The 12,574-nt window shown below is 42.2% G+C and overlaps 2 protein-coding genes across 2 annotated transcripts; one reads left to right on the forward strand and one right to left on the reverse strand.

The window, feature by feature from the left end:
* Positions 1-242: 242 nt before the first annotated feature.
* On the forward strand, positions 243-4,866 carry LOC115249987 (immunoglobulin lambda-1 light chain-like). Its single transcript, XM_029836714.1, has 4 exons — positions 243-282; positions 375-697; positions 3,891-3,927; positions 4,547-4,866. Exons 1-4 carry the CDS (start codon positions 243-245, stop codon positions 4,864-4,866), a joined length of 720 nt encoding a protein of 239 aa, XP_029692574.1.
* Positions 4,867-9,070: 4,204 nt separating this feature from the next.
* Positions 9,071-11,558, reverse strand: LOC115249898 (immunoglobulin lambda-1 light chain-like). The gene is made up of 4 exons (XM_029836459.1): positions 11,449-11,558; positions 11,034-11,356; positions 10,034-10,070; positions 9,071-9,390 (listed from the first exon to the last, which is right to left on the reverse strand). Exons 1-4 carry the CDS (start codon positions 11,486-11,488, stop codon positions 9,071-9,073), a joined length of 720 nt encoding a protein of 239 aa, XP_029692319.1. The 5' UTR covers positions 11,489-11,558.
* Between the last annotated feature and the right edge of the window lie 1,016 nt (positions 11,559-12,574).

The raw sequence follows: 12,574 nt of genomic DNA on the forward strand, positions 1-12,574 counted from the left end.
CTCTGATGGTCTTTATTTAACTTCATGTAAATGAAACGTTGGAGCTCCAATCTGCTCTTTTCCACGTCACACACAGGAGAAAAGCTGCAGATTGAAGAGAAGCTCCTCCTCCTGTCAGTCCCTCTCAGCTCCAGTGGGCTATTAAATTGCTCCTCCAGCACCTCCTCTCCTCATCCTCCAAAGCCTGAATCTGTCAGCAGTAAAGTCACTTTCCAGGTTGATAGTCAGCACACAGTGGCAACATGCTGGAGAGCCTCTGCACTCTCATCACTGCTCTAACATGTGAGGAGGCTGACTTACTGCAGCTCTGAGCTCATGCTGGATTCATCAGTCTGTGTCTTTCTCTTGACTTCATGTCCTCTTGTTGTTTCCAGGTGTGAGTGCTGTGACGGTGCTGACACAGAAGCCCACTGTTGTGTCTCTGAGCAGAGGAGAGTCAGTCACCATGGACTGTAACCTGGGAACTGTTAACAACTATGCTGCTAGCTGGTATAAACAGGTTCCAGGAGGAGTTCCTCAGTATGTGCTGAGCTGGCGTAGCAGCTGGAGTTCTGTCACATATGGTTCTGGTTTCTCATCTCCAAGATTCACTTCTACTCATCAGTCAACATCAGATTATCGTTTGATGATCAATAATCTGGAGGAGGGAGACTCAGCAGTCTATTACTGTGGAACATGGGACAGCTCTGCTAGCGAGGTCGTATCACAGTGATTCAGACTGTGACAAAAACCTCCTCACTCAATACTTCTGCTTTTTAGTGTCTGATACATCAGCTCATGTTCAGTCTCACTAAATTACAAATCAACTCATGTTCACACTCAGTTTCTCAGAGAAACTTTCAGATTGTTGGAAACTTTCTGCTGTTTCATCACTGAAAATAGGGTTAAACAAAAAAAATCATCACCATTAAAATACACCTTTAAGTCATCAAAACGACTTTATGGGGAATATGATGAAGAGTTTGTTGATTAAAGTTCTAACAGAGAATCTGTTGTGATGATGATGGTGATGATGATGATGATGATGACGAAGACGATGATGATGATGGTGATGATGATGGTGATGATGATGACGATGATGATAATGATGATAACGGTGATGACGATGACAATGATGATGGTGATGATGATGATGGTGATGATGATGACGATGATGATAATGATGATGATGGTGATGATGATGATGGTGATGATGATGATGACGATGATGATGACGATAATGATGATGATGGTGATGATGATGATGGTGATGATGATGATAATGATAATGATGGTGATGGTGATGATGATGATGATGATGATGATGATGATGATGATGATGATGATGGTGGTGGTGATATCAATATCAATATCAATATCAATCTTTATTTATATGGCACTTTTCATACGCTAGGTAGCACAAAGTGCCTCACAAAGGATAAAAACAGCAAAGAGAACAACATAATTAAGAAAAGGACAGACACACACACATGCATACAACACACTTACACACACACACATAAACAAGCTGAGGCGAGCTGAGACATGGCTGGGCACCGAGACCTGAGGCGAAGGAGACGCCACCTTTGGAGGCCCACCAGGCCGAGGGAGGCCACGGTCCGTGACCACAGGTGGTGCCGCCACAAAGACCACCCCGACCCGGACAGACCGGAGGCTCCACACCAAAGCACAGAGCCCCCTAACCACCCAGTCCAGGGTCGACAATGGGACAGCACCTCCAGCGGTAGACCGGAAACATCTCCCAGCCTGGCAGGCCCCCATGAGGAAACACCATAGGAAACACTGGAGCTAAAAACTGAAAGACTGAAACAGTAAATGGGATAAAAGGTATAAAAGCTAAAAACTGAGGAACTAAGAATTGAAGTAGTAAAACAGTACTAAGACTACAACAGACTAAAACAGTAAATGAGATGAAAGGTGTAAAGACTAAAAACTGAGAGACTAAGAACTGAGGGAGTAAAACAGTAAAAGTGTCAAGTAAAATAAGGATAAGACATAAAATAAATTGAAAATAATCAGAAAATCAATTAAAGGCCTGATTAAAAAGGTGTGTCTTGAGCCTCTTTTTAAAAATCTCAACAGTCTCTGCGGCCCTGAGGTTCTCCGGCAGGTTGTTCCACAGTCGGGGACCATAATAACTGAAGGCCGCTTCCCCGTGCGTTTTAGAGCTTACATGTGGAATGGTTAAAAGGCCGGTGCCGGAGGACCTCAGAGTCCGCGAGGGTTGATAGAATAAAAGCAGGTCAGATAAATAAGTCGGGCCAAGACCATTAAGACATTTAAAGACTAATAGAAGAACCTTAAAATCGATCCTGAAACGCACGGGTAGCCAATGCAGCGATTCTAAAACCGGTGTGATGTGCTCCCGCCCTCTGGTCCTCGTCAGCACTCGTGCAGCTGAGTTTTGTAATAATTGTAGGTTTGTGATGCTCTTTTTGGAAGACCAGAGAGCAGGGCATTACAATAATCTAAACGACAAGAGATAAAAGCGTGCATCAGCACCTCCGTGCTGGCCTGAGAGAGAAACGGGCGGACTCTGGCTATATTCTTCAGGTGGTAAAAACCTACCTTGGTTATGTTTTTGATGTGTGGAATAAAACTAAGCTCAGAGTCAAGGATCACACCCAGATTTTTTACAGATTGAGATGGCTTAAAATCCTTCAATTTTGGAAAAAGTTTCTCTCTCTGACCTTCAGGACCAATAACTAAGGCTTCTGTTTTGTCCTGGTTGAGCTGTAGGAAGTTTTCTGCCATCCATGACTGGATATCTAGAATACAGTTAAAAAGGGCATCAACTGGCCCTGTGTCATCAGGAGCCACGGCGATGTACAGTTGCGTATCGTCAGCATAGCTGTGGAAGCTGATGCCGTGGCTCCTGATGACGTCCCCAAGAGGAAGCATGTAAAGATTAAAAAGGGTTGGACCTAAAATTGACCCTTGGGGAACCCCACCTTTTGTCTCATGGATTCTCGAGGAGCATGTATCCATACTTACAAAGAAGCTTCGATCACTAAGGTAGGAGGTGAACCAGTTAAGAACAGTACCAGAGAGGCCAACCAGGTTCTTCAGTCTATTCAATAAAATATGGTGGTCTACTGTATCAAAAGCGGCGGTCAGATCCAGTAGAACCAACACCGTGAGCTTTTTGTTGTCTAGGTTACACCTGATGTCATTTAAAATCTTTAAAAGGGCTGTCTCTGTACTGTGGTTCATCCTAAAACCAGACTGATGCCTCTCTAAAATATCATTTGAGTTTAAAAAATCATTTACTTGGTTAAAAACAAGTTTTTCTAAAATTTTACTTAAAAATGGTAGGTTGGATACTGGCCGATAGTTATTTAAAACGCTGGGGTCTAGATTGCTCTTCTTCAGAAGGGGCTTCACCACCGCCGTTTTAAAGGAGGTGGGGAAGACACCCGTCTGAAGAGAGCAATTCACCATATATAAGAGATGTTCCTCAAAGAATCCATAAAATGTTTTGAAAAACGGTGTGGGAATTGGGTCTAAAAGGCAGGTTGTGGGCCTAACTTGGGAGAAAACTCGACCAAGTGTCCTCGCATCAACCAGGACAAAACTCTCCAGTGTCTCCTCAGGTGGAAGCAACGATCCAGGAGTGTTGTTGATTAAAATTTGCTGTGATAAAAGACTGGATCTAATATTATCGATTTTACTCCTGAAGTGGTCTGCAAAGGCCTCACAGAGGGTGTCAGTCGTTGTTGTGATGATGATGATAATGATGGTGATGATGATGATGATGGTGATGATGATGGTGATGATGATGATGGTGATGATGGTGTCACCAGTGAAGGCTGTTCTCATGTCTCAGTGTCTCCACTCATCAGTGACTCTCAGCAGGTTTTTGTACAGCTGTGTGTACAAACTGAATCACTGTGGTATTCGGACCAGGAACCAAGCTGATTGTCACCAGTAAGTACTTTTACACTCAGCAGAAACAACAAAGATTTGATGCTTTTGATACAAACTAGAAGCTTTTTCATAGAAATGTGGAGTGTGGAAATGATTTGAAATATTCTTCTGTTAGTCTTTGACCTGCTTTGATACTTTATCTGTCAGCTAAAGGAAACATCTCCAAAGATTACATCATTTCAATCAGTTTCTCACCAAATATTGTTGAGTTTTCTTCATTTTCACCTGTTTTTAATAACTGCAGAACAGATTTTCTACCTAAACGTATTTAAAATTGACTTTGGTTTCTTGGCTCGTGTTTGATGGAAGTGACTGAAAAAGGTTTTGGAAAATTCATCCAAATTAATTCATTTGCTTAAATTCTCATTTTAAATTTATAACTTTATATTTTTGTATCAGTTGCTACTTATATTTTTACTTTGTTCAAATATTGAATTGATGCTGTTTATATTCAAAATGACTCTAGTGAGATTTAATGAGATTTTCCTCATATTGTTGCTGAAGATTGAAGGTTTTATTTGCTCAGTGTGTTTGTGATGTTTTCAACCAAACTCCTAAATTCATTAGTTCCTGTTGAACTTTGTGTGAGTGTGTGAATTTCTTCTTCATGTATTTTCAGGCTCCAGCCTCCCTCCTCCTGTCCTGACAGTCTTCCCTCCGTCCAGAGCTGAGCTCCAGTCCAACAAAGCCACTCTGGTCTGTCTGTCCAGACTCTCTGCACCTTTAGCAGAGGTGAGCTGGTTGCTTGGTGACACTTCAGTGAGCAGCGGGATCTCCACCAGCACTCCTGTCCAACAAGCAGACCAGACTTTCCAAATCAGCAGCCATCTGTCCATCCTGACGTCAGACTGGGACGCGCAGAAGGTTTACACCTGTAAAGTGTCTGTGGGCTCCCAGACTGCAGAGAAAAGCATCAAGAAGTCCGAGTGTGAAGAATAGTGGAGGAGCAGCAGCACCATTTCACATCTGCTTCTTTAGTCTTTGTGCTGCATCAGCAGCTTCACATGTCAGAGGAGACCAGTCTGCATGCTTGGAATCAATGTTGTCACGCTGAGCTGCTGCTCTTGGAGCAGCTTTGCAGCTGCTCTGTTTTTACAATCTTTCAATAAAAACTCATCAAGTTGAAGAAAAAGAACTCTTTCTGTTTATTTGGACTCTTCCAAATGTTGTTTTCAACAATAATCAATAAAAGTTCAGTGATTTTAGTGTCTTGTCTCAGGACAACAGAAAAATCAGATCTATAATAAAGTGAAACTGAGTTTTCATGCTTCATCTGTGAAGCGTGGCCTCTGGACGCCTCAGTACTTTCCCAGGATGCACCTGCAGGCCTCCTCACTCATTTATAGCTGCAAATGGAGCTAAATGGAGCTCAAATGTCAGCTGTGTAAAAACAGAGGGAACCGTCTCATAAAATGAACTCAACTTTAAACTGTTTCAATGAAAAAATGCTTTTCCACTATTTCAGTCTTGCAGAATGTGGAACTAAGAAAATGCTGCATCTGGATCTTAATGCCAGACCAACACCCTCACTGGTTCCTGCAGCCTCTCATCAGTCATACTGAGTCTGTGTTTGAGCCTCCACAGATGGATCTGACCTGGGTTTGTGTCACATGGTGGCTGCTGCAGGTCATTTATCAGCCCATGTTGTCTCCTCTCACTTCAGACACAAACAGCTGCCCAATCTTTCAGCAACAGTTCCAAGTTCCTGGCTGACCTACTGGACATTGTCCACGTTGTTCTTTCCAAAAGTGCTTCAGCCCACCTCTGTGGAGGCTTCAAACCCTCAGCACCTTCCCTTCTCAGGAGTCAACAATCTCCAACCAACTTCTGATTTCAGGATCCTCTGGAATCTTTGCAGTCTATCTTGTGTGTCTGCAGATGTTTCATGTGAGTGATTTTAATGTTTTTGTGTGTCCGACCCCCACGTGACCCTGCTCAGGAATAAAGTGGGAGATGATGTTGGATGAATTTGGAATGAAGTGTTGAGTTGTGCTTTTAATGTCCTCTTGGGAAATCTCTCTATTGAAAAAGAGTTGTTTGATTTTAATGGGAACAACCTGACTCAATGAAATGAAAAAAAAAAAAAACAATTTGGAAATAATTTGGCAGCAGTAATTAGAATAGATTAGATTAGATTCAACTTTATTGTTATTGCACATGAACAGTTACAGAGCATCAAAATGCAGTTTAGCATTTAACCAGAAGTGCAAAAAGAGCAGATATAATAAGTAATGAATATATTATGTGCAGTTTGTAATGTTACAGTAGTTTACAAGGATTTACAGATTGTCATAAGAACATATTTTACAGATGGGTTCGTATATTAACTGCCTTATAAGTGCAGTAACTTTTGACATAAAGCTAGAAGAAATGTGCAAATGATAAATTAGCAATGTACAGATGTTTAGTTTAACTAAAGTGCATAAATGTGCTTCAATAAGTTTCAGCATTAGCTCTGTTGGATACTAAGCTGCTGCTACTAAGTGTGTTATTGTGTAAATGTAGTGTCGTGAGATGTGAAGTGGGGGTCAGCTGGAGTTCAGCAAGGACACGGCTCTGGAGAAGAAGCTGTTCCTCAGTCTGCTGGTTCTTGTCCTGAGGGTTCTGAAGCACCTACCTGAGGGCAGGAGGGAAAACAGTCTATGGGAGGGGTGGGAGGAGTCCTTAAGGATGCTGCGTGCTCGATGCAGGCAGCGCTTCTTCTGGACTTCCTCAATGGCTGGAAGTGGGGTCCCTGTGATGTGATGGGCAGCTGTCACCACCCGCTGCAGAGCCTCATGCTCAGCGATAGTGCAGCTTCCATATCAGACTGTCACACAGCGATAAAAGTTCACCAGGACGGCTGAAGACAGGTGGTTCTTCCTCAGTGTCTTCATGAAGACGAGAAGCTGGTGAGCTTTCTTGATCAGGGTGGAGGTATTTGTAGTCCAGGACAGGTCCTCCGAGATGTGGGTCCCCAGGAACTTGAAGCTGGAGACACGCTCGACGGCCATCCCATTGATGTAGATGGGATCATGTGTGCCTCCTCTCACCTTCCAGAAGTCCATTATCAGCTCCTTGGTCTTGCTGGTGTTGAGGAGCAGGTTATTGTCAGTGCACCATGTGGTCAGGTGCTGCTCCTCTTCTCTATTGGCCGTCTCTTCGTTGTTGCTGATGAGACCAATCACAGTGGCGTCGTCCAAAACTTGATGATGGAGCTGGATCCATGTACAGGTCTGCAGCTGTGGGTGAAGAGAAAGAGAGGAGAGGAATGGGCTCAGCACACAGCCTTGAGGCACACTGGTGCTGAGTTCTGAATTCACTTAGAGGGGGACATTAGCCAGGGCACGTGGAAAGGTAGCCAGGTTAGAAGGTTAGAAGCAGGATTCAAGCTGTTCTCTCATGGTGTGGGTGAGAAGAGAAATCTTAGTTTCAGACAAATTCACTTGGACTTCCTTTTGTTTTTGGAGATGTTTTGGAGCTCATCCAAGAACCTTCTTCAGTTCTAAATTAACTGGTGGAATCCCACAGTTAGATTTACTCTTCTGGTTTACTGAAATGTTTCTATGATTTTTGAGACGAAAAGTCCTGCAACTGGTCTGGGAATTTGAAAAGAAACTTTCCGATTTTAGAAGCCACACCTGCTTCAATCTAAGCTGTGGACAACACAGCATAATTTCCAACAGATTATGCCTTTAATCCACCCTAAAAGGACACAGAGTAATCCTAGTGATCCTCCAGAAGGCTCAGAATCAACTTCTAAATAAAAGAATCAGACAGATCAGACCTCCATTAATGTTTCAAAGGGAAGTCATCAACTTTGAGGAGAGCTCCCAACAACCGTCAAAGAGACATTCAAAAGGATACAGTCATGGCAGAGCAACAACGGAACAGAACAAGTGACACAGAGAAACAAGAATTACAACACACCCACACCAGACCAGAAACCTATCATACAGGTCCCTTACCCAGCCAGAAAAGGAAGTTCTGACCACGGGACTGAATTTTGCCATCACACCACCACAAGTCCCAGTGATAGACCTCATCACAGCTACTGAATCAGCCCAGCGACACAACAAACTACCAGAAAGAGAAGCAGAACAACTCAGACTGAAGGTGGCAGCTGCATTGCCAGTGATAAAGCCCCACCACCACCTAAGCTGACAGATCAGGAGAGGAAGGCAACAACAGCCCAAAGTGGTCAGAACATCTCAGTCTTGCTTGTTCCGTAGAGGAACCGTGATCTAAACATGGTTGATTACACCAACAAAATATTGAGCCTTCAGTAACTCGGCCACCTCTGAGACACTAAAGCAGGACCCCACTCACGCCTACAAAAAGAAGATAATTTCATGTCTTCAACGATGGGAGATACGTGGTTGTTCTATGATGTCACCTCACTGTTCACCTGCATTCACGCACATTATCGTCATGACAACGCTCCGTTTAGGCATCAGCAGCCATCTATACATTTATGCACTGTTGCTCAGTGTAACTGCAGAGAATAAAATCAATCCAACCCAGATTGTTGATCGCTGGATCGATGTGTGTTGATCGTATCATCATCGTGGATCACATCATGAATTATCTGGAACATCGAGTCTTTCACCCTTGATGATCCTGTTGTGACATTTAAACACAAAAATGTCCTCCACATATTAAACAATAAAATCATTCTTCTTCAAATATATATTTTTTTAATGATAAAACGGTTCCCTCTGTTTTTACACAGCTGACATTTGAGCTCCATTTAGATGCAGCTATAAATGAGTGAGGAGGCCTGCAGGTGCATCCTGGGAAAGTACTGAGGCGTCCAGAGGCCACGCTTCACAGATGAAGCATGAAAACTCAGTTTCACTTTATTATAGATCTGATTTTTCTGTTGTCCTGAGACAAGACACTAAAATCACTGAACTTTTAATGATTATTGTTGAAAACATTTGGAAGAGTCCAAATAAACAGAAAGAGCTCTTTTTCTTCAACTTGATGAGTTTTTATTGAAAGATTGTAAAAACAGAGCAGCTGCAAAGCTGCTCCAAGAGCAGCAGCTCAGCGTGACAACATTGATTCCAAGCATGCAGACTGGTCTCCTCTGACATGTGAAGCTGCTGATGCAGCACAAAGACTAAAGAAGCAGATGTGAAATGGTGCTGCTGCTCCTCCACTATTCTTCACACTCGGACTTCTTGATGCTTTTCTCTGCAGTCTGGGAGCCCACAGACACTTTACAGGTGTAAACCTTCTGCGCGTCCCAGTCTGACGTCAGGATGGACAGATGGCTGCTGATTTGGAAAGTCTGGTCTGCTTGTTGGACAGGAGTGTTGGTGGAGATCCCGCTGCTCACTGAAGTGTCACCAAGCAACCAGCTCACCTCTGCAAAAGGTGCAGAGAGTCTGGACAGACAGACCAGAGTGGCTTTGTTGGACTGGAGCTCAGCTCTGGACGGAGGGAAGACTGTCAGGACAGGAGGAGGGAGGCTGGAGCCTGAAAATACATGAAGAAGAAATTCACACACTCACACAAAGTTCAACAGGAACTAATGAATTTAGGAGTTTGGTTGAAAACATCACAAACACACTGAGCAAATAAAACCTTCAATCTTCAGCAACAATATGAGGAAAATCTCACTAAACCAGATATTTTACACCATTTCAGAGTCATTTAAAACATAAACAGCATCAATTAAATATTTGACAAAAGTAAAATTATAACCAGCAAATATACAAAAATATAAAGTCAAAAAATTAAAATGTGAATTTCAGCTGAATTAATTTAAGTGAATTTTCCAAAACCTTTTTCACTCACTTCCATCAAACACGAGCCAAGAAACCAAAGTCAATTTAAAATACGTTTAGGTAGAAAATCTGTTCTGCAGTTATTAAAAACAGGTGAAAATGAAGAAAACTCAACAATATTTGGTGAGAAACTGATTGAAATGATGTAATCTTTGGAGATGTTTCCTTTAGCTGACAGATAAAGTATCAAAGCAGGTCAAAGACTAACAGAAGAATATTTCAAATCATTTCCACACTCATCATTTCAAATGTGGAATCATTTCCACATTTCTATGAAAAAGCTTCTAGTTTGTATCAAAAGCATCAAATCTGCTGAGTGTAAAAGTACTTACTGGTGACAATCAGCTTGGTTCCTGGTCCGAATACCACAGTGATTCAGTTTGTACACACAGCTGTACAAAAACCTGCTGAGAGTCACTGATGAGTGGAGACACTGAGACATGAGAACAGCCTTCACTGGTGACACCATCATCACCATCATTACCATCATCATCATCATTATCATCATCATCATCACCACCGCCATCATCATCATCATCATCATAACCATCATTATCATCATCATCACCACCATCATCATCATCACCATCATCATCATCGTCATCATCATCGTCATCACCATCATCATCATCATCATCATCATCATCACCATCACCATCACCATCACCATTATCATCATCATCATCATCATCACCATCATCATCATCATCATCACTATCATCATTATCATCATCACCATCATCATCACCATCACATCATCATTATCATCATCATCATCATCATCATCATCACCATAATCATCATTACCATCATCATCATCATCATCATTGTTATCATCATCACCATCATCATCATCATAACTATTTATCATCATTATCATCATGATCATCACTATCATAACCTTAATTATAATCATAATCATCATCATCACCATCATCATCATCATTATCATCATCATCATCATCACCACCATCATCATCACCACCAGCTTCATCATCATCATCATCACAACAGATTCTCTGTTAGAACTTTAATCAACAAACTCTTCATCATATTCCCCATAAAGTCGTTTTGATGACTTAAAGGTGTATTTTAATGGTGATGATGGAGGATGAAGGATGAGTGAGGGAGTTGGTTTTGGTTCTTGTTATTTTCAGTGATGAAACAGCAGAAAGTTTCCAACAATCTGAAAGTTTCTCTGAGAAACTGAGTGTGAACATGAGTTGATTTGTAATTTAGTGAGACTGAACATGAGCTGATGTATCAGACACTAAAAAGCAGAAGTATTGAGTGAGGAGGTTTTTGTCACAGTCTGAATCACTGTGATACGAGCTCTTTAGCAGAGCCGTCCCATGTTTGACAGTAATAGACTGCTGAGTCTCCCTCCTCCAGATTATTGATCATTAAACGATAATCTGATTTTGACTGATGAGTAGAAGTGAATCTTGGAGATGAGAAACCAGAACCATACTCAACATAACTACCGCCGTGATACCAGTATAGTACAAACTGAGGAACTCCTCCTGGAACCTGTTTATACCAGCGAGCAGCACTGTTAGTAACAGTTCCCAGGTTACAGTCCATGGTGACTGACTCTCCTCTGCTCAGAGACACAACAGTGGGCTTCTGTGTCAGCACCGTCACAGCACTCACACCTGGAAACAACAAGAGGACATGAAGTCAAGAGAAAGACACAGACTGATGAATCCAGCATGAGCTCAGAGCTGCAGTAAGTCAGCCTCCTCACATGTTAGAGCAGTGATGAGAGTGCAGAGGCTCTCCAGCATGTTGCCACTGTGTGCTGACTATCAACCTGGAAAGTGACTTTACTGCTGACAGATTCAGGCTTTGGAGGATGAGGAGAGGAGGTGCTGGAGGAGCAATTTAATAGCCCACTGGAGCTGAGAGGGACTGACAGGAGGAGGAGCTTCTCTTCAATCTGCTGCTTTTCTCCTGTGTGTGATGTGGAAAAGAGCAGATTGGAGCTCCAACGTTTCATTTACATGAAGTTAAATAAAGACCATCAGAGCTGCAGGTGCTTCCTGCTGATGGAGGAGCTGAGTCAGGTCACATCTGAAGGAGCTGCTTTCTCTGTTTCTATGGTGATGGAGTGCTCCTCTCTGGTGGACTTGAACAGAACAACATCCTTCATGGACAAAATGTCTCTGGTGTTGTATATGTTTACACATGTAATCATTTGATCATAAAAATATAAGGGGATAAAACCCAATTGATGTCGAGATGTTTGTCTTTTCTTCTTTCTACCTTGCTTTTCCTCCTCTACTCTTTCCTTCTTTACCCTTTTCTCATCAAATGGAGCCCATTCCCACCATATCATCTTGGTCCTGCTCAAGATTTCTTCCATTTTAAAGAACCTTTTGACCTGCCACTGTTGACTCAGTGATCAGCCTCTGGGATCCCGTGAAGCTACTTGACTGAAACTTTTGTTAAAGAAATAAATATTGATCCGAATCTGTTTCTCCAGATTAGACTGGGACAGAACTGGTTTAATCTGGATATTGTTGAGAGTCCAATCAGAGGTTCTGATCTTTGATCTGTCAATCATTGAAGGGCAGGTTTTGTGAATTGTGAATAAGTTAAAATTACTGAAGCTGAATCTTTAGAAATATTTATATTTAAGTACAAGGATTTCAGCTAAATAAAACGTCAAGCGAGCAGAAACCCACTATCTTGTGGTGCTGTCATATTCCAGAACTACAACATAACTGAAGTGTCCAGTACAGTCCAAAGTGCTCAGAGACATGATGGACGGGCCTGTAACTGGATCAGTACTGATGTTGGCTGGAGCCAGTAAAGTTCAGTCAGACACCGACTGACATGGAGTGTTGCACACTTGGATACAATAACTGACT

This window comes from Takifugu rubripes, chromosome 5 (assembly GCF_901000725.2).
Source record: "Takifugu rubripes chromosome 5, fTakRub1.2, whole genome shotgun sequence".
In the NCBI taxonomy this organism is placed as follows: domain Eukaryota; kingdom Metazoa; phylum Chordata; class Actinopteri; order Tetraodontiformes; family Tetraodontidae; genus Takifugu; species Takifugu rubripes.